Here is a 22616-nt window from a genome sequence, read left to right as displayed (position 1 = left end):
GTTAGGTTACTGATGCAGCCTCACTGAATGGCTGCCCGCTTTCCACCGGATGGCACAGTAACCTTAAATCCTGAACTCACAGTTTCAACACAGAGGCCCTGATGCCCAGTTGGTGTCACATCCGTTTAGGTGCGAGGATCTGGGCATTGGAGCACTGGTACCTGGATTTTCTTTTCCTTACTTATTCCCAAATAAGAAATTTAAGACACATTACCCCCGCCCCCCCCCCAAAAAAAAAAGAAAGAAAGAAAGAAAAAAGGCACGGGGCGGGATTTCCTAGAACCAGATTCCCCATGGTGTCCACGCAGTCCTAAGGAGGCACCACAGTGCTTGAAGTCAGAGAACTGAATGATGTGACCTCTATCACATCCGAAGTAAAAGCCCAGCTTCCCAGACAGAATCTGTGATACTGCTCTAATGCCCACCCACCATCTGTATGGGGACTCTGTAAACACGTAGAAGAACTACGGTTATACAGTGACTTCAGGGACTCGGGACTAAAAGCGAATCACAGACTCTTACGTGCCCCGTGTTCCATTTTCCTTCAGGTGTATTTATTTGCCATGAGAGAGTTTCTAAAAGTCAGTATGACACCAGAGCATTGGTGATCAACACCCTTTGCTTCTGTGTTTCGTTTATCAACTGCCCCCAAAGACCCAGCAGTAGGAGACTGCTAATGAAAGAACAAAATTGTGAGCACTTACAAAGAGCCAGGTGATCTCTCCCCAAGCTCCTCCCCCCACACACCCATACCTGCACCGTGGCCCTGGTATATTGGTTGGAGAGATAACATTTGAAAGCCACAAAGCTTACCATCCAGATGGCTTTGGTCAACAGAGATAGCCCACAAGCCACTATTTGCAAACGTTATCGACGGTTTGCATTTCTTTCCACGTCTGGCACCTCGGGACCTGTGAGCTGAGGGAGGATGAGCTGCTCTGTGGAGCCCCGACACAGACCTAGGGGAATAAATTGTATTTGTCCGATTGTGTTTAGTTCACATGAAATGTGATTTCTATGTCAGTCCGCATCGGCCTTTACAGGTGAGAGGGATCATCTTTCAACAGATCCTGTCTTGAACTCCCGGCCTCCAAACTCACCTTTCCCTGGGCTTTCCATGGTCTGCTCCCCGCAGAAGACCTTCCTCGTAATTGCCCTCAAAAGCAAGGTGTCAGATCAGATCCTGCCCTGGCTTGAAAAGAAGGAAGAAGAGCCCTCATTAGAGCCCTAATCAGCTGATGAGAGCCCATAATGACTGTAATAACTTAGAACCAACCCGGAGCCCTCATTATAACATGCTTCGTGTAAGGAGAACGCTTCTGCCTTGGCACTCCGACCGCCCCAGAGAGGGAGAGACGGCGTTTCCTCCGTTCCTGGTAGCCACCCAGCTTTCCTGCCAGGCATGTGGACCTAATGAGTACGCTGGCCTGCGTATAATCTGTCCTAAATAAATACCGTGCAGTCACGGATGCCACTTAAAAAAATCTTGTGTGCACCTAGCCATCAGGCCAAGTTCCAGTCATTTGACCAACTGAAAATTTGTCCTGTGCTCCTAAGGTGTCGGGGGGTACAAAGTCTATTTCAGGAACTCCCAGGAAATCATAACGACCAGAAGTGAGCCAGTGCTGACCGTCTCTCACGCCCAATCCTTTTCTTTCCGGCAGGCATGGACCCACGCTGGCATTCTCCTGAAACACAAATACAGTTTCCTGGTGGGATGCGCCTCGATCTCAGACGTCATAGCTCAGGTACGTGTGGTCCGTGTGCCGCTCAGAGCCTCTCTCTGGCGAGTGACAGAACCCACCCGTGCCTCACTTACATTCATTCACCCTGCCATGCATTCCGACTTTCCTCAGATCACACGTGGACTTTGGCAAAGGTTTGTCAAAGTAGAGAGAAAGCGAAGCCGTTTGCCGTGTCATCATCCTGCTGGCTGGAGGGTGGTAGGAATTTAAAGTCCGCGGCAGAGGTTTGGGCTCGCACGAGAAACAGCCGTCAGGTCCCAGCTAGTACATGTGTTTGGCGGTCAGAGGGTCACTGTGCACTTGGCCGGACGCACACTTGGCCCTCTGTGTGGCCCAACAGTACATGGTCTGTCCCTCGGTCCCAGAGGGAGCTCTTAGGAATTGCTCTTATGCCACCCAGGGCTGCCATTCACACGTCATTCGCCCACATTTGAAAAGAGCCAGGACGTTGGACCCATGCTGCACGCTTCCTGTTGAATCCAGGCCCCTGGGCTCTGGCACCAACCCTGATTTTCCATTTTCCTTCCCTTCCTCTGCCACCGGGGATACTGCCTGAAACATTTCAGCAGGAAATTAGATCTAATTCCTATAATCTATAAAATGCAGGCATAGTTCCTGCAATCAGGGGTTTGGGAGAACAAGGTCTTCACAGAGGAGAGGGATGGACTGATTTCTTAAACTCTTTTCCCAATTCCCAGTTCCATTCTGGGAATGTTTCTAGGCATCTCTGCCTGGTTTCTTCCCGTCATACATGCTAGTCTTTTAGCCACCTTTGTGAAATAATCTACTGTCAGACTGTGAGTACCTCCCTAAAGACCAACAATTCCATTTCCAGATTAATTGCGTTTACTCCGTGGATCACTATTAAAAGTAATTTATGTTATTCCTATGAACGCTCTGTGTGTGTGTGTGTGTGTGTGTGTGTGTGTGTGTGTGTGTGTGTTTGCGCACACATGCACACATGTGCATGCCCGAACACTGGCTAACATCATTCCTTGATGTATCTTTGTTAATTTTCTTTGTGAGTTATTGGAGATTTTTGTCCGGAGCTTACTTTTATTTAACTCGTCCTCGGAGACATGAACTAAACTGCCTTACTCACTCTAATCACTTAATTTGAAATAAAGGAAAGACTTCTCACGGGCAGCAAGTCGCATCAGCAACTCCCTGAGTATTTTGAGATGCGTGTTTTCTGAAGGGCAAACAAACAAATAGAAAAGCTGGACTTTGCCTACGATAAATATAGTAGGCATCTAAGGATGGAAGAGAACACTATATCCCTGAAAAATGCTTTGCTGAGCACGCCCACGGCCATTTTCCTTCTCGGTTTGAAACCTAGTCCTGGCCGATGCCTGCTGGGAGGGCTCGCAAATGCAGAATAAACGTATCTGGTTAGTAAGATGGGAGCTGGATTCAGATGCCATCTGGCCCCCGGCTATTCCTGGTGAAGTAGTTATTTTAAACCTTGTAGTTTGAACGCCTGAGGGAATAAGTGCAATTTTTGTTCCTAAGTCTTTTATTCCCCCGGCCTGCACCCCCAGCTTTATTCTTCTTGCTCCTTGAAAGCATTTAACTACCGGATTTGGCAATGAGTAAATAGATCTTAGGCAAAGTCCTTTGAAATACCACCTTAGCATAGATATATAGCATGCAGTTACCAATGGTAAAATGAACATAGTTTATAACGTCTTGAATTTCAGTGGCAACTCTCATTTTTAAAAATTTGACTAAGCTAATTGGTGTCTCATCATAGGACAAGAAAGCTTTCGGTGTGGTTCACGCAGGCGATGCTTTTCTGTGCCACTATTACTCTCAATGGTGCTATTATGTTCTAGTAAATGCCAAAGGGTTTATGAAAAATACTGCTGTCTCTGTTATATTTCACAATCACCCGGTCAGTATTTGCTCAGTATCAAAATGAGAATTCTCCTGGGGTTGTCAGACCTTACTCGGGCCTCCTGTCCTAGCCCTTGCCTTCTGAAGTTGGCTGAGGGCCCCAGGATGGGAGGCCAAGATCCTAGCCCAGTAATGATGCGGCACTACTGTAAATCCCCTTGCCTCCTGCCTTTTCATCTCAGCCTTCTGGCAAGATCCCACTCCTGAACCACCCTGTGATGCACCTGTCACCACCTGCGTGCAGGTAGCAAGTGCTCCTGCACAAAGTTCAAACAGCGGATGGGGCTCCTGGGTGGCTCAGTCGGTTAGGTGTCTGACCTCCGCTCAGGTCTTGATCTCACCACGCGTGAGTTCGAGCCCCGCGTCGGGCTCTGTGCTGATGGCTCAGAGCCTGGAGCCTGCTCCGGATTCTGTGTCTTCCTCTCTCTCTGCCCCTCCCCCACTGGTGCTCTGTCTCTCAGAAATAAATAAACGTTAAGAAAAATTAAAACAATAATAATAATAATAATAATAATGAAGAAAGTTCCACAATGGGACCGACTAATCAAACCACGGATCCCTAGTCTCCTCACTCACCTCAGCTGACTCCAGTAACTAACTCAGAGGCTTCCGTACCCTCCTCACTCTCCCTGTAGACGAGCTCTCTCCCCACTTCTCTGAGAAAATTGAAGCAACCAAATTCTTCAACTTCTGGCCACCAAACCTACAAGCCTACCTTCACACTCCGGCATCACTTCCGTTTTCCGCCATTTTAGAAGAGGTGTCCCTTCTCTGTGGTCCAGAACCACTTCTTCCACCTGTGCCTTGGATTCCATGCTTTCTCAAGAACTTTATTCAGTTTATCAGTGATCCATTCTGTCTCCCCTGGGTCATTTCTCTTAACGTGTAACATTTGAAGACAAGGACAATTAGAAGATTTTTCTGGCTCTCATGTACCTCTCTAGCTACAATCCTCTGTCTTCATTACTTCACAGCCAGACTTTTTGCAAGAGTGGTTTTCACCCACTGTCTCCATTTTTTTTTTTTTTACTTCTCTTTTATTCTTTTACCGACTCCAGGTGGACTTCCACCCCCATCAGCCCACCCAAATAGTTCTTGCTAATGACCTTCATGTCACTTAACCCAGTGGACGTTCCCTGTCAACTTCTCAGACATCCCTTCACTCTGTTGACTGCTCCTTCCTGCACAAAACGTTCCTTCCCACTGGTACTCAGCACCACAGTCCTGGTCTGTCTCCTCCTTCTGAATGCCCACCTCCTCTATTCTGTGAACATGTGGACCTTTCTGAGCACCTTTCTCTCTCTCTCCTCTCTCTGTTCTGTTCTGTTGGAGAAACATCTAATTCATGCCCGCCTTCCAGATTGGATACCAAATATCTGTAGCCAGACGCTCTCCTCTGAGCTCCAGACAACATATCTAAATGTCCCTGTGGTAGCTCCATTCAGCTCCTGCAAAGCCACCCCAAGCTCGAACTCCTATCTTCTCTATCAGACATTTCGGTTTTACGCAAATCAGTGGCACGCATCATCTGGTCAGAAACCCTGAACCATCCTACGAGCGCCCTGTTCACCATCAAGCCTTTTTTGATTTTTTCCTAGATATTTCTTTTATTTTAAAAAAGTTTATTTATCTTGAGAGAGAACACGAGCAGGAGAGGGCAGAGAGAGAGAATCGCAAGCAGCTCCACACTGTCAGCGAAGAGCCCGACATGGGGCTTGAACCCATAAACTGTGAGATCACGACCTGAGCTGAAATCAAGAGTCAGACACTTAACCAACTGGGCAGGCTCCCCAGTCGTAGATGTTTCTTTTATCCACCCTCCTCCCCCCATCTCTGCCTCCCCTCCCACCCGGATGTTTCCTCTCTTGCCTCTGCCTCTGCTCTGACCCACCTTCTCCCTTCCCCACCGCCACCCCTGTAATCCGTTCTTTTACCTCATCCCCTGCTTGGAAGCTGCTCCTGATGGGGTCACCTGAGTGGCTCAGTCGGTTAAGCATCTAACTCTCGAATTCGGCTCAGGTCACGGTCACGGGATGGAGCCCCGTGTCAGGCTCCACACTGAGTGAGTAAGGAGCCTGCTTGGGATTCTCTCTCTTCCTCTCCTTCTCCTCTCTCCCTCTCTCTCTCTCTCAAAATAAATAAATAAACATGAAAGAAAAAAAAAACCTAAGAAATTGCTTCCTGGTGTTCTTGAGGTAAAAAACTCAAAATCCTGGTCACGGCCAACAAGGTATTGAAGACCTTTGGCCTTGCTTCCTCTCCAGCCTGGCAGTCTCCTCTTGTCCCCTCGCTTCCTGCACTCCAGCCACGGGTACTCCGTTCGGGGCCTCGGTAGGGCAGAGCCCCCTTCCACTGGGGCTTTTCACCTCAGCCCCATCTTCCCCGGGAGGAAATGTTCTGCCTCAGTTCTTTCCACCTACCACCGATGCCTGCCATTCCTGGCTAGTCTCCTGCGGAGACTGTAGGTCTCAGCTCAGACAGCACCCAGGAAGACACCCTCCCTCACAGCAGCCTGGCTGTCCTAGCACAGCCACTCTTCCTTCCCTGTGTCAGCGGGCACTCGCCAGCACCACTGCGTGATTAAGGTCCCTGCTTCTCCACTCGACCGTCCGCTCCCCAGGACAGAATTTGGGATGAATTTATTGATCACTGAATCCCGGCACCCAGTACAAGGCCAGCACAGAACAGGCTCTCACTGGGAAAAATCCTCACCAGTGAGGCCCTAGGTTCCCCCTCAGAAAATAACCCAATATTTTCGGTGGCTATATCAGACTCAGAGTCATAATTCTGGACTTTAATTGCAGAAGGCCCCGTGTTATTTTACTTTATTTCATTTCATTTCATTTTGAGAGAGAGAGCGCGCGCGCAGGAGAGGGGCTAGAGAGAGAGGGAGAGGGAATCCCAAGCAGGGTCCCACTTGCCAGTGCACAGCCCAGCGCGGGGCTCAAACTCAAGAACTGTGAGATCATGACCTGAGGCGAAATCAAGAGTCGGACGCTTAACCGACTTAGCCACCCAGGCGCCCCTGCCCCGTGTTATTTTCAGTTGGCAAACAGTACAATCCACAGTGATGGTGTCTGCTCTGTGACAGGTGCTGGGCCACATGGCATCGAGCTATTAAACGCACAGGGAGGCTGTGAGAGCCACTGGCCCAGTGCTTCCCACTTTCCCTCGGTCCAGGAGCCAGGTCCGGGCATCTTGACTTCTATCACTGGGCTCTGCTGTATCCTCCGAGAGCGTGAGCGCGAGTGTGAACGTGGCCTGACTCGTGTCCATTCACATTGTCGGGGCTGCGGGCAGCCTGGCGCGTCCTCGTGGCCAAGCAGTGCCTCTCTCTCCTGCATCCCCGGAGGCTCCCTGTCCCAGTCAGCCTCATGTACTGGGTTTGAGAATGACAGCCGGGCATGAGATTCGTCGATGCCGTCAACAAACCACCTCTAGCATCTGATGCTTTTACTGCGTTCAGAAGTTTCTCGGTATTACCCTGCTTTTCTGTGTGTGTTGCCTACAGCAGCGGAAGGCACTCATCCAGTTAATCACGCTCAGTCTCCAGCTTCCTTTTTAACTTTCTGTCATCACTGATCTCTTGGCACTGAAGTGATCAGGATAAGCCTCCTCTGGTCAGGATCACTCGATGGCGGTATATTTTGCACGCCTATTGTTCCACAGATATTTGGCCATTAAAGTCGCTCTAGCTCAGGGTGCCTGGCTGTCTCAGGCCGTAGAGCGTGTATGTGACTCTTGATCTCAGGGTTGTAAGTTTGAGCCCCACGTTAGGTGTAGAGATTGCTTAAAAATAAAATCTTTTAAAAAAAAGAAAAGTCGAGGGGTGCCTGGGTGGCTCAGTCGGTTAAGCGTCCAACTTGGGCTCAGTTTATGACCTCACGGTTCATGGGTTTGAGCCCTACATTAGGCTCTGTGCTGACAGCTCAGAGCCTGGAGCCTGCTTCAGATTCTGTGTCTCCCTCTCTCTCTGCCCCTCCCACCTGTCTTTTCTCTCTCTCTCTCTCTCTTTCTCTCATAAATAAATAAACATTAAAAAAAAAAGTCAATGTAGCTCAGGAATCGTCCCCCTCCCCCATTACTTTATTTTTGCACTCAGTATGCTCAGTGCTCTCCTGAATGTGTGAATCCCCAGATGGCTCTGGACAGAGACTGGGCTGCTTGTCTGAGTTTTGCAGACAGGAAGGTTAAATACGTTGTTAAATTTGTTGTGGAGACTCTACAGTCAGTAGAGATCAATACTTGATGATTTTTTTCAATCCCTCTTGACTATTTTTTTGACTCATTCCACTTCTGTAAGTTTATATTTTAAATTTTAATTTGGCTTGCCTTATAATAATTAACATTGGTGCCTTTTGCAGCATTTTTAATGAATTGCATCTTGTAAATGTTAAATGTGTATTTTTCTATAGACATCACTGATCACCACTACTCTTTCCTTGTGGACTTAGGGCCTCCCGTGTGGGTTACCTGCGTGTGTCGGGATCCAGGTTCAAGAAGGGCAAACCTCTGCCACATCTTTTGGGGATCTAGGAGCCCAAAGTTTCCAGATATTTTTTTTTAGCAATAACCTTAACGAGATGCGCAGTTACCTTCAAAGAACCTTCGTGGTGAATATGGCAAAATGATCGTGTGCCCTTCCAGTGAACCCCAGGCATCTGACCCTGAATTCTGAGAGTGGCCTTGAGCCTCAGCCCAAGTGTCCATTCTCCTCCTCAACGTCGGGATTTTCACTCAGAGATGTGTCTCATCGGGGTGCAAGAGGTTGTTGGACTGTGCTTCCGTCGACGGGCTCCATCTTCTCCCCTCTGACTTGCTCTCGTTTTCCTATCTCTCAGGTCGTTTTTGTAGCCATTTTGCTTCACAGTCACCTGGAATGCAGGGAGCCTCTGCTCATCCCCATCCTTTCCTTGTACATGGGCGCCCTTGTGCGCTGCACCACCCTGTGCCTGGGCTACTACAAGAACATCCACGACATCATCCCCGACAGGAGCGGACCGGAGCTGGGGGTACGTCCTTAGAACTCGCCGACACCCCGTCTGTGCCTCCGAGGGCGGCCGAGTGCTGCCCCAGCCCTTTGCGAATTGGGGGTATCCGTACAAGAAGCACATGCTCCAAGCTGTCGAGTGCTAGGTCGTGGCCACAGGGGAGACGGTTGGAGAATGAAGGGCCCCTGGAGATAGAAGAGGTCTTAGAGGTCACTGTTCAGCCTCCTTAGTTGCATATCAGGGAGACTGAGGCACAGTGAGTCAGGTCAGGGTGAGTAGGTATAGCAGGTTCGGTTTTTCTTACCCTCTATTGTCAAAAGTCAGTCATTCATCAAAATGGAGCTCCAGTGGGGCAATCCAATAGCACACGGTACTTATATATCAATCAACAAGTGTTTTAGGACCCGCAGTACCTTTAAACTCATATTTGGGGTCTTCTTAATTTCACAGCAGGGCCCCAGGCTTTGTTTACACTTTCTGTACGGGCCAAACACAGTTGTGCATTCACGTACCTTCTGTGGAGCGAGCAGAGCCTATAGGTACCGTGGAGGGGCCCAGAAACATTTTAAACGGGGTCTCTATCCTCAAGCCACTGTAGCATACCTCGTCTGGTAGCTAAGACCAACACAGAAGCGACACCCAGACGTGGATCCAGGAGAGCACATAGACCAGCAGACGGGACACAAGGGCCACGGAAGCTGAGAGAAAGGAGATAGCGATAAGGTCTGAGACGCTCCTGGATGGAGACAGAGCTTGGCCTGCACCTCCGAAGTTGAGTCAGATAGAAGCAGGGTATGATCTTACACCCGTGGCCCAAGCACTTTTTCATCATCAGTGTCAACAGTATCTGATTTATGTATATGCTCACCTGTTCTACCTTCGTTATCAGGTGTCACCGGGCTGTGTTTCCATCTAGCTGTAAGGTAGATATGCTTGGTTCCCTAAGGGCCCGGAATAAGTCCCTGATCCCGCCTTTGACCACAGGTTACCCCTGTCATGTCAGAACAATAATTACATTGACCACTTCCCTCCATCCGAGAGGGCAGGCCGTCAATAAAACCTGATCTCGTTGTTTCCGTCCCTAGGACAACCACATCAAATTGGTCTTGATGGTAACAATCCATCTCGTAACATTGAGCCACCAGCAAAGGGAAACCAAAGCAGCTGACCTGGTTCCATGATGTAACCCTTCACCTCTGAAGAATCAAAATCATAAAATCACAAAAGCCAGGCTTTAAAGACTGCACACATCTTTACTTTGTAGAATTCTTAATAAACCACATTTTCTTGACCACGTTCTTATTTTTACGCTTCTGCACATTTACATGACTTCTGTGAGAGCTTCGAGAATAAGAATCTTTGTCGTTGATTTGTACGGTGCCCAAATAATTAGGCGCATTCGCGACCTGACGGGTTACAAAATAAATTACAGTAATTTTTTTACTTCTGAGAGTTACCTCTTACAGACGTGGCTTCTAGCCAGCCCATTTGATGACTTAAACAAAAACTAATTTCCAGCCTGCTTCTCAGGCCATGGAATCGGGGTCTGCCTGAGTTTAGAGCTTCCCTCTTTGGAAAACAGTGATGTGGATCCATCATACTTAAATGTGTGTTTTGATTTCACAGCAGCTTGCCAGCCGTCTGAGTTAATTTCGAGTAAGACTGTACGTTTTGTTTTCATTCAGATTGGCTTGGCTACAGAGGCTTTCCTTATGCCATTTTTTTTTTTAAGTACAATGAATTGACGCATGATTGACATCAGAAGGAAAAGCTTTGGCTCTGAAGTGTTTCTCCTGTTCTGCTTCTAGAGCCTAGTGACCCTTTCTCTCCATTTCTTGACACAGGGGGATGCAACGATAAGGAAGATGCTGAGCTTCTGGTGGCCCCTGGCTCTCATCTTGGCTACACAGAGAATCAGTAGACCGATCGTCAACCTCTTTGTTTCCCGGGACCTTGGTGGAAGTTCTGCAGCGACAGAGGTAGGGCACTTTCTGGGGATGGGGGGCCAGGGCGGGGAGGGGGAGGCTTGTAGTCACCTCATGAAGAATGGGGGCGGGAAGGTGGATGCAAGCTTGTTTCTGATCCCTCTCGAGAGCTTCAGTAATCCTGTGGTATTAAATTATGTGACACATTCACACTCAGAAGCCATGAGGGTCTTAAAATCATATCATTTCTTCCTTATTTATGAGTATGGAAGGAGACCGCTCCTTCATCGTTCTCATTGGCCATTTGAGAAAACAGAGGCGAGGACACAAAACTAGCAAGAAGCTGGGCTGGCCTCAGAATCCAGATTTTCCGCCTCCCGCCCAATGGCCTTTCCGTTTTTCCATGGAGTCGGCATGATGCTGCTTCACTGTGGTTGCCGAAGACCAGAGACTATGCCGGGCACAGCAACAAAAACGCCCAGACTGTGAGGGCCGGTGCCTCCATCGTGACCCCGGCCTCTCTCGCCTGTTCATGCTCCGCCTTCCTACACATATGGCCCAGCGGTCACGGCCCTGCGTGCTCTGTGGCAGTCCGCCCTCCTCCGAATGAAGACCTCCCTCATCTACTCACTCACAACTCAAGAAATTTATCTGGAAACTGGCAGCTGCTCCAAAAAAAAAAAAAAAAAAAAGAGTTGAATCATTTTTTCCATCTCTCAAGGATGGGATGACCAAATAGAGCTACTTCGTTCCTTCCCTTCTCTGCTGCCTTCTGGAGAATCGATTCCGTCTCCGGAAGCGCTGGTCCTTCAGGAGGGCTGGTGGCTGCCCGTGAGGGCCTTCTGGTTTTGCTCGTTGCCCTTGAATGTGTTCTCGGCATGTCTCCAGCCCGGGGTCTCGTGCCAGTTTCCATGTCCTGGGAAGCAGCTCGTGTTGGCTTAGGAAGGGAAGCACATAAATCCCAAGCAGGGCACCTTCTCCTGCCTCAGTTTGTTCCTGGACTTTGTGTTTTGGATCATGAAGGTCGTCATCTTGGGTGGCTCCTGTAACCCAGCAGCTTTTTCAGTTAACGACTTCAGTTTCAGTCGCACAGGAAAAGAAAGTACGTGGCCCCCGTCACTTCTGTGCCAGAACTCCATCATCCCCTTTAAAAATAAATAAATAAATAAGGCAAGTGATGTATTGGAGCCGTTTCTGTAGTGACCTCCATGACCTAGAGGCCCAGCACAGAGGGTACAGGACCCACGTCGATTGACCATCTGCTATGTGAGGGCACTTTATGCACATTGAGTTTGACCCCCCACAGCCCTGTGTCATGGATGCCGTTATTCCCACGGTTCTGCTAGAGGAACAGACGGGGTCTGAGTGGGTCCACACTTCACGCCGCTGGTAGGTGACCAAGTGGAGGTTTGACTCGGGTCTACCACTCTACCCTCACAGCGGTTTCTTCACCCAGCTGGGGACTCACTTCATGTTCCAGGCATCAATGTTATGTTCATTAAAATAGATGAAGGCTGAACTTCTCTTTTACTAGCCAGCTAGAGCTGAACTCGCCAACACGTGGGGTTCAATGCTTTGTTTTCATACCCCTTCCTTTTCATTCACATAGGAAGAGAAAGCCTCATTTCCACGGAAGAACATGTTTGGTTTCCTGTAAGAAATATTTACTTAGTCTTCTTAAGTTAAACATCAAAATCAGGCTATCCTGGCTGGACAGATTAAAAGTGAGTTGAGTTGGAAGGAGAGGGCCACAGAGCCACCGCTGGCCACAGCCAGGCCACCTGCAGGAACAAGATGGAGGCATAGAGGCGGACCCTGAGCGAAGACTACCCAGAGAGCAGAGCGGGCTCAAAATCGCATGTTGAGACTCCAGAACTGGGCTAGCCTGGAGGGTTCCATTCGGCTCAATGGAAAGAGCAAAGATCCTTGGTCTGGTGGGCCTGGGTTCAAACTGTAGCTTGTCCAGCCCACAACCCAGAGCTGTTTCTCTTTGGATTCGTGTAAAGAAGATGCATCCTCCTGGTCTCCATACACTACCTGGGCTCCTGTACCCCACTCCCATCCATGGTCACAGTGGACCACCCGCCCCTTCCCCGCTTCCCCCGGGGCTGTCCTGTGGCTGGCCAATGCTTGTCACCCAGTGTGGGGTTATCTGTCTGTGGCGGCCACCCCAGAGATGGCTCGTGCTGCCACGGGGCAAACAGCAGCTACTGGAAATTCTCTCGGGGATGTGGGCGCTAATTCTGCTGGCTTTTCCTCTTGTAGGCGGTGGCAATTTTGACAGCCACATACCCTGTGGGTCACATGCCATATGGATGGCTGACGGAAATCCGTGCCGTCTACCCTGCTTTTGACAAGGTGAGAACCCGTGCGGCGTGGTGCCTAAAACACACTCTTTAAAACTAGCTTTTGATGGACAGGCATCTCTGATGAGGAACACTTTGATATTTCCCCATCTCACCTCCCTCTGTAAGGTTACCGTGGCGTCAAGGGGGTCAAACGTAATTGTGAAACAGTTCCCTCAGGAAATAACAGAGGCTATCCGGCTTACCCTGATGCCAGTTCTCCAATGCCCTCCGAACCGTATCTGCTCTTAGGTGGTTCCTGTTGAGGTATCATTAATTTTTTTGCGAAAGGAAAATAGACTCTCAAGAAAATTGAATACATTGGATTTTGCCTCTGTCTTTTGTTTATTAAATAAAACTAAGACTTTACTGACCTCAGAGCAGATGTGAAGGAACAGACAGGGTGGTGCGCTTGAGCTCCTAGGCTTATGGAGCTCGTTTAACACTTGGGACCATGCGCGCTGAAGTTGTCCACACGGCCGACCTGGGTCCAGGTTGGTTTGGATGCAGCAGACTTTCCAGCTGAAAGCCTCTGTGAACAACAGCTCTGCCCCCTCCGCGGCTGCTGGCACGCCCTAGGGAGGCACATAACCCTTCAGACTTGCAGCCTGTGGCTGGGGGGGGGACTGTCCTACCAATCATTTAATTCATGTCTATTTCATTAAAGCTTAGTTATTTGAACCTATAGACTTTTACAGGAAAACATACCCCCCCCCCAAAAGATAGTATACGATGTTTTAAAATGAAAAATGGGGAAAGAGGCGCACAACCTGACGTGTACTCTTTTAATAGCAGCTATTTTGCCTTGAACTTCTCCGGGACAAGCTCAGAGCCACGGCCGATACCGCTTTTCTTCCCCCAGCAAGAGTCCTGGGATGTGAGGAGAGGAGGCCTCTTGGCCAGGGGCCCCAGCACATCAGCTCTGGCAGCACAGGCAGTCTGGGCTCTGACTAGCTAAAGCTGGCCTCCCTCCTCCCCTCACCCCAGCCCCCCGCTCCCAGGCTCGCATGGACATGGGAAATCCTGGGAGGCCACACGAGCAAGGCCCAGCCACAGGCTATATACGCTTAGCTCTTTCTTTCACACAGCCTCCGGATTCTCAAATGTTTAGTTGTTTGTGGGCTTCTAGAAAAGAGCAATACCTGTGGAGTGGGGCCCCAGAAAGGTTTCCTGTCCAGCTTGCCTCCCTGACCCAGGGCACACCCCCCGCCCCAGGCATCTCTGAGTGGGGATGAGCCAGGGGCGGAGACTCAAGTCTGGAAAGACAGTATCCACTGTGGGTCCACCTTCTTCTCTGTGGTCTACCAGCAGACTCGTGCAAACACACACACACACACACACACACACACACACACACACACACACACCCCTCTGTCACACGGCCCCATCCACGGCATCCTTCCACCCTGTGCATCCCCCATGGTGTCACCTGCCTCTGTTCCCAGCCCCATACTCACCCGTGAATGGCAGCTCGCTTCAGGGATGCCCACCGTGCAGCCTAACAAGACAAGGCGGTGGTGCTGCCCGGATCTCTTCACTGGGTGTGGAACCTCCCCAGCGGACTACGAGCTGGACCCACTCCCTGTTTCACACATCAGCATCTCGCAACATCAGGAAGCAGCGCAGCTTCTAAAAATGCTCTGAGAGCAAACTTGAGGCACGAGGGGCTTGCGGGAGATTTTCCTCCTTGTAATTCTTGTTTGAGTGAGTTTAATCCAATCTATTGATAGAAATTGTCATCTTCGTTTTAAGTCACGTGCACAGAGAAGTAAATCCCAGGGGCGCCTGGGTGGCTCAGTTGGTTAGTGTCTGACTCTTGGTTTCTGCCCAGGTCGTGATCTCACAGTTTCACGAGTTCAAGCCCTGCATCAGGCACTGTGCTGACACCAAGGAGCCTGCTTGGGATTCTCTCTCTCTCTCTCTCTCTCTCTCTCTCTCTCTCTCTCTGTGTCTCTGCCCCTTCTCCACTTGCACTGTCTCTGTCTCTCTCAAAATAAATAAATAAACTTAAAAAAAAAAAAAAAACAAGAGCTAAAAAAAAAAAAAGAAGTAAATCCTAGAAAACCAAAACGCATAGAAGTCTTCTTGCTAAATTTCTAGCTCTTGGAGACCAAGATTATGTAAGAAAACGTGATGAGAACAGGAAGCACTGAAGAGTCAGAGCCTCCGGGCTGGGAGAGGAAGTCTCATCTGGAATTTTTTTTTTGGCTACCTCGAAATAATAAAACTTAACAATGTAACACGATACAGTTTCAGCAGGCGCATCCAAGAAAAACTTGGTTTCGTTCGCGATCACAGAGGTTAGGTGCTACGAAAAAATCCCTTGAACGAGCGTGTACCTCCAGCCAGCAACTGGCGTGGCTCAGAACCCTCGTGGGGCCTCGCTCATTGTTCCAGGCATGGCAGGGAGGTCCTCTAAGCCATTCGCGTGAATGCCGTCTGTTCGCCCAAATCTGAGACCCCTCCGTGTGGACTTGCAGAATTTGCTGCGTTGACAATTGAGATCCTTAGCCTCTTTGTGGGCTCTGGCCTAAGAGATCTAACATTTCTTGCATAACTTCTGGTGGCTCCCACTAAATAGCAGCAACGGAGAGCGTTTTCCGCTCGTGCAGAATCTCTCCGATGTTCAGTTCTCACCCGCGAAGGGCTATGTTGCTCAGCAGATGGGGCAAACAAAACGAAACACGGACGCCAACCTAATGGTCCCCGCTGGTGTGTTCGTTCTGTCCACGCTGGTGGAACGAACTGCGGGCGTAGAAACCAAAGCGCACGCGAAGGCTCTGCGCCACGCTGCTGTCCCCCACGGGCGACGTGGCGCTCCCGGGTTGGTTTCCTGACTCTCTGTGGCGCGCCCACTCGGGCCCCTCTCTCACAAATCCCCGGGGCGGGGGAGGGGGCGGGGTGGGGGGAGGGGGCGGGGGGGGGGGGTGGAGAGACTTGCACTCTGCCGCCACGGCAAACTCTGTTGTTCAGAAAAGCGGATCCACTTTAGAGGCTGGGATGTGGGACACGCAGGCCCAAGCAGAGGTTTGTGCTGGCGGCACGGCACGTGCAGGGGGAAGGGACCGGGGAGACTGCCTGAGCTCCCAAAGTAAAGGAACCGTCAGAAGCTCTTTTCCCAGTAGAACCCGTATCCGCTCTGCTTCTGCGTCTTTCATCCAGCGGGACGCGAGCCAGCAGCCCCGGTTTGCTTCTGTCGGTCGCCCCTGGGACTAACTGGATCCCTTGTGGAGGCCGGGGGGTCTTTTTCTCCGCTGGTGTTCGTGATGAGGGGCCAGGCGCCAGCTTGATCGGGTGTTAGGCCTGCTTAGCAGTGGCGCTGGGATGGTCTGAGCAAGCCTCAGGATGGGGGAGAGGACATTTGGGCCATCCGCACTGGTTGCTTAAAACCCAGTGTGGCAGCGGTGAGCACCTTCTCCGCAAGAAAGACTGTGCTGAGGGGCGGGAGTCAAGGGGAAGAGTGAGGTGCCCAGTTCTGTGCCCGCAACCGGCGTGCACCTTCCACACGTGCCCCCCTGCAGCGTACCCACCTCCAGAGAGCTCTGGGCTCGCCTGCATTCCAGGAAGTGGGGCCCCGGGGCACTTCGGGCTATAAGATCAGAGAGGCTTCACGAAGCAGACGGGCTGTGCCCGTGATGTGCCCCGAAGAGGGTAGCTTTGAAATTCAGAAGATCCAAAGAGGCGAGGAGGAACAGAAGCACAAACATGAAAACACCAAGTGTGATAGGGGAAGAGGAAGAGGTTGTGTCTGGAATACAAGTGGAGGAGTCTGGGTCAGGGCAGGCAGGGCCGAGAATGCCCGCTGGTGGGGAGGACAGGGCCCCGAAGGTCACCGAGCTGGGCTGTAGCTTCGAGGAGGTGCCAGGTGGCCAGGAGGGGCCACCCGGGCCGGGGCCCTGGACTAGGTTGGGTGGGTGGCCAGCGCCCAGGGAACACACGCTCAGGAGACACTGCCCAGAGTTCCGTCCAGAACCCCCTCCGGTTCACATTCAAGTCCAGAAACCTGACAGCTGTCTAAGAGAGAAAGTGACAGCCGTCCTCCCAGCTGTCAGGTGACACCCGTACTTCAGACACATCCAATAAAACCAAAACAAGATGCTCTTCAAGATGCACGTGTGGTCAGGATAACCACTGTCCCTTTCTTTCGCCCTAGAATAACCCCAGCAATAAACTGGTGAGCACCAGCAACACGGTGACGGCCGCCCACATCAAGAAGTTCACGTTCGTCTGCATGGCCTTGTCACTCACGGTAAGGAGAGAGACCGACACCCACCCGCCCACCCACCCCCACCCCCCGCCCACCCCCCCCCCCCGCCCCGTTGTTGTTTGTGGAAAGGGGAAATGGCTGTTTTAAAGGGAGACGCCTTGTATTCCATACTGTGATGTTATACGGAATTAAATAACAACCTCTTTAAAACGTTGTTGTCCCCAAGTATGAACAGCAGTTATTTAGGAAGGTCATTGAATACAGGAAGAAAGGGTAGACTTCTGGCATTTCCAGAGACTTCTAAACATGCTGAAGAAGGGCAGACTTTGCCTTTCGTTTTAATAATACTCTTGTCTTCCTGAGTAACTGCTGGCCCATTTTTAAACATCCGGAGTCAACTGTATAAACATCCCTGTCCCTCTTCCAAATCTCGTTGGTGTTATTTCAGTTACCCCCGTAAAAGATCCTTTGCTGATTACGCTTACACCGCTGCTGTGTCCTATCTATTTATTCATCATTCGACGCATACTTATCAAGCACCTACGAGGTCCCAAGCCCGGTGCCGTTTTCGAGGATACAGCTGTGGACAAGCGCGGATAACAGCACGCACCGTGCACAGCCTAAATAAGCAACGTACATCCTTCCTATATCAACCGCCATGCAATTTAAGTGTAGAAGATACTGTTCAAAAAACATGGATATACATGCTCTATAACCCTAAGCACATGGTATATAATTTAAGATAGTTTGTAGTAGCAAAAAAAAAAGAAAAAAGAAAAGAAAAGAAAAGAAAGGAAAAAAAAAACATTTATAACCAAACTTCCATTGTGGACTGTGTGCCCTTTGAGTTCTAAAGAGGGAGATGAGAAGGAGGTAAAAAGAAATGCGGGGCTTTTGAACTTAGTTCAGTTTTTCTTGTTTGTTGTGGTGACTACACATTTCCTATTAAGTCCTGTAGAAAGTCTCCATGTATAAAGTACAATATAAGTATGTTCCAGAAATGCCGGGGGCACGCAGCTCTTACCGTCAGTGACTGATGATGAGGACCTAAAGCAGAACGGTTGGTTGCCCTGATGAGAGGCACACTGTAACTTTAGCCCTTCTAACTGTTATCAAAGGGATTATTGGGCTTGCTGAACCCTGGGAGTGGTCCTTAAACTCAAGCCCTACACGTGTTTTAAACCTTCGACGGAGGGGCTCCTGGGTGGCTCAGTTGGTTAAGCGTCCAACTTGGGCTCAGGTCATGATCTCGCGGTCCGTGAGCTCAAGCCCCGTGTCGGGGTCTGTGCTGACAGCTCAGAGCCTGGAGCCTGCTTCTGCTTCTGTGTCCCCCTCTCTCTCTGCCCCTCCCCTGCTCATGTTCATGTTCTCTCTCTGTCTCTCTCTCTCGCTCCCTCTCTCAAAAACTAATAAACATTAAAAAAAAATTGAAACCTTCAATGGAGGGGCACCCAGGTGGGTGGCTCAGTCAGCTAAGCGTCCTCCTCCTGATTTCAGCTCAGGTCATGATCTCAAGGTTCGCGAGTCTCGCATAGGGCTTTGTGCTGAAGTGCAGAGCCCGCTTGAGATTCTCCTCTCCCTCTCTATCTGTGTCTCTCTTTCTCCCAAAGGTAAATAAATAAACTTTAAAAAAAAGATTCTTTAAGGAAAACCTTCAATGGATATTTTTGCAAAGCCCACCGTTTAATATTTGATCCATTGATCCAACACTTGAATGGGTCATAACAAGGACAACACGAGACAAATAGCCTGTCCCATCCATCACACATCATGACCTTGTGTCCTCAACCGCCCCTTGACCCCAACCTGCCCCTCCCGCCAGTTCATCCCTCATGAAAGTGGGGGGGGGGGGAGTAGGGGTGTTGGAAACATAGCCCAGTGCCACCTCACCGAGGAAGAATGTCTGATAGCATGCCTGCTTAGTCGGGACAGGTTACCCCAGGCAACCCTGCTCCCCTATTCGCGTTATTTCTCTATGGTGTGCAGATTTTTCCATAGTTCCCTAAAATATTAGGAAAAAAGTGAGCAACCTTGAAACTGTTTAAAAGAGTATTTTAGAAAAAGCAGAGGGAAGGTTTCTATTCCAGGAACAGACCTCAGCTTTTGGAGACTATGTGAAATGATTGGAAGTCAAAAGTTGAGTCGAGTTGGATGCCAGGTGCTATGACTTGGACCTCATCCCTCCCTGAAAGCTAGAAGCTCTGGGTTGTCACTGGCTCTGCAGTCCAGAGGCTGCTCTCCTCTGTCGCCTGTCACTCCATTTAAACATCTCCCCCCAGGTACAGTTGAGCCCGACAGAGAACTTTGCCCGACCGGACTTAAGGTTGTTCCTTCTCTCCTTCGGTGCACGAGCAGTAACCTGCACCTCTAAGTCAAGTGCAACTGGTTTATTTTGACATGGTAATGATCTAGAAAAATGCTTTGATTACCCATGTAAAGGCTTTTCTTTTTTTTTTTTTTCCAGTTTAATTATTCCAATCCTATCCTCTGTAACTGGAAGTATGTCAGGGTAGATTTTCACGGAAATTCGAAGCCCTTCGTTGGGAAGAAACTTGGAGATGAGCTAATCAAAACCCTTAATTTCTTAGAAAAGGAAATGACTCAGAGAGGATAAGTGACTCGCCTGAGCACCTGTAATAGAACCAGCTAGAAGCCAGCCTTCCAAGCCCACTCTCCAAACCCTGCTGGGTCCAGCAAGTAGGAACAGCCGTCTGGCCCAGAGGCTCCAGACGTGGGCGCCATGCTTGAAACGGTGGTTTCTTCCACACTAAAAACAGTAGTATTTGAGTTTGCAGCTAATCAAGCGTCTCATACGTTATCCTTACAACGGTGCAGTTGGCCCAACATCTTGGCCACGGGAATTGTCTTTAAAAGACATGGGGGACAAGTAAACAATTTTTTTAAGTTGAAGTATAATCGGCACAGAGCGTTACGTTAGTTTCAATTACAGGGTTTTGGTTTTGGTTTTTCTTTCCTAAATGTTAAGCTGTGGCTACAACGTATACGTTCCTTTCTGTAGCACTTTCCGTATTCAGTCTTTGTATCTGTTGCTCCCTGTTGGCTCTGAAGTGCCCGAGGCAGGGTCTGTGACTTAGCCACCTTCCGTCCTCAGGCCCGAGTATCCTATCAGGCACCGAAGGGGCACCATGAACCGTTAATAAATACATCTGTCGATTAAGACTTAACCGTGAGTCAGAAGGGTACTGATAGCACTCATCCCTGGTGGGCGAGAGTCTCTTATTTATACTCAATTTACCCAACTTTTACCTTTTTTAATTTTTATTTATTTATTTTGAGAGAGAAAGAGAGCACAAGGGGGTGGCGGTGGGGGGAGAGAGTCCCAAGGAGGCTTCGCACTGTCCACACAGAGCCTGATGCGGGGCTCGATCCCACCAACTGTGAGATCATGACCTGGGCTGAAATCCAGAGTCCGAAGCTTAACCAACAGAGCCACCCAGGCGCCCTGAGTTTATGCAACTTCTAAAGCTTTCGTAAGAGGCCCTTTACTCTCGAGTCTGGTTTGGTTTTGTTTTTTCATTTTTTTAAATTTTTTTCTTTAATGTTTATTTATTTTTGACAGAGAGAGAGAGAGACAGAGCATGAGTGGGGGAGGGGCAGAGAGAGAGGGAGCCACACAATCCGAAACAGGCTCCAGGCTCCAAGCTGTCAGCCCAGAGCCTGACGCGGGGCTCGAACTCACAGACCGTGAGATCGTGACCTGAGCCAAAGTCAGACGCTCAACCGACTGAGCCACCCAGGCGCCCCATGTTGTTTTTTAATTTTAAAACTTCTGAGTGTCAGGGCATCTGACTTCAGCGCAGGTCATGAATTTCATGGTTCATGAGTTTGAGCCCCATGTCGGACTTTATGCTTACAGTGTGGAGCCTGACTTGGATTCTCTGTCTCCCTCTCTCTCTGCCCCTCCTCTGCTCGTGTTCTCTCTGTGTCTCTCTCCCTCTCTCTCAAAATAAAGAGATGAACTTAAACAAACAGAAAACTTAGTGTCGGGAAGTTAATGTAGCAGCGGCCACTGAAACACTCAAGAGCAGCACACGTTGTGTTTATCCCAGTGGACGGTATCACGTATAGATTCCCAGCTTCCTGATGGCACCAACAGCCTTGCAGCCCTTCTGTAAGAAGAACACCTAGAAACCTAGAACTGGAGCACTTTCTGGAGTTCTGCTTCTTGGGGCACACTAGCTCTTCTCCTGGGGTCTTTGAGAAGAGCTGACCCCGCAGATTCTGCAGACACTCAGTGACCCAGGGATGCTGACTGCTCTTCAAAAGCAAATGTGTAACTGTCTAGAACAAAAATCCATGTTTCCATCAGAATGGACTCGCTCTCCAGGCCCTGACATTTTGGGTTCAACGTCTGCCTTTGCCCGTGAAAAATACGGCTGCATCACTTTAAAAAAAATTTTTTTTTAGTGTTTATTCATTTTTGAGAGAGAGAGAGAGAGAGAGAGAGAGAGAGAGACAGAGCATGAGCAGGGGAGGGGCAGAGAGAGAGGGAGACACAGAATCAGAAGCAGGCTCCAGGCTCTGAGCCGTCAGCACAGAGCCTGACATGGGTCTCGAACCCATGAACCGTGAGATCATGACCTGAGCCAAAGTCAGACGCTTAACCGACTGAGCCACCCAGGTGCCCCTAAAGTATATCTTTTAACGAGCTAGCATATTTCCCTTTTATTTTATTTTTTATTTTTATTTTGAGAGAGAGAGGCAGAGACAGAGGGACAGGGAGAGAATCTCAAGCAGGCTCTTCACTGTCAGCCCAGAGCCTGACGAGGGGCTCGATCTCATGACCGTGACATCATGACCTCAGCCAAAGTCACAGATGCTTACCCATCCGAGCCACCCAGGTGCCCCACGGCTGTGTCACTTTTGACAGTTAATAAGAGACTCGTATTCAGTACACTACAATGCATTTATACATTCATTCCCTAGTGTAGACTTTCCACTTAAATTCAGAGTATCTGTTCTACTCCAAAAGCTGGTTCTTCCTCACGCCTTTCTCCGGGAGTTTTCCTTCAAGAAGGGCAGCAAAGGCCCATGAAGATGGACTGGGGAGGTGGGTCGAGTCAAAGAGTAGAAATACTCTTCCCTTAGCACCTTCCTTTTCCTCCTTCAGAGCTGCCTTGGGGAAGAAGCACTGATCGGTGTCATTTGATGGGAGTCAGGGTGAGGAAAGGGGGGGCACTTGAGTCCCCCCGAAAGGTTTTCTTGAAAATGGTAGAACGGTCACATGAAAAGCGATCCCCTCGGTAGCGGCAGGGGGAAGAGACATAATGCCAACCGGTGTTAGCAAGGTGACTGCGGCCTGACGAGCCGGTGTTTAGGGTAAAGGATCACACGGTTCGAAAACACACACGGTGTAAATCGATTCGGAAGACCGGCTGCGTGGTGAGAGCTCTCCGTGCGGGGGCCCCCGCAGAGGAGGAGACACGGCAGACCAGCCATCAGAGCGACACAGGAGGCAGGGCCGCGAGCAGGAGTCTGCGGCTGGT

At 49.7% G+C, this 22616-nt stretch overlaps 1 protein-coding gene across 2 annotated transcripts in view; it reads left to right on the top strand.

Moving 5' to 3' along the window:
- Positions 1–22616, top strand: part of ANKH (ANKH inorganic pyrophosphate transport regulator) — a 139545-nt gene that overhangs the window by 91868 nt on the left and 25061 nt on the right. Inside the window, exons 4-8 of one of the 2 annotated variants that reach the window (XM_058715912.1) lie at positions 1665–1748; positions 8483–8653; positions 10477–10611; positions 12823–12915; positions 17056–17151. In XM_058715912.1, coding sequence (XP_058571895.1) covers positions 1665–1748; positions 8483–8653; positions 10477–10611; positions 12823–12915; positions 17056–17151 — 579 coding nt within the window. The remainder of the gene's footprint in view (positions 1–1664; positions 1749–8482; positions 8654–10476; positions 10612–12822; positions 12916–17055; positions 17152–22616) is intronic. The other variant, XM_058715922.1, reaches the window with a different exon arrangement.

This window comes from Neofelis nebulosa, chromosome 1, assembly GCF_028018385.1.
Source record: "Neofelis nebulosa isolate mNeoNeb1 chromosome 1, mNeoNeb1.pri, whole genome shotgun sequence".
Lineage (NCBI taxonomy): Eukaryota > Metazoa > Chordata > Mammalia > Carnivora > Felidae > Neofelis > Neofelis nebulosa.
Note: the sequence above shows the minus strand (reverse complement) of the source record. Positions and strands in the feature narration are given on the sequence as shown.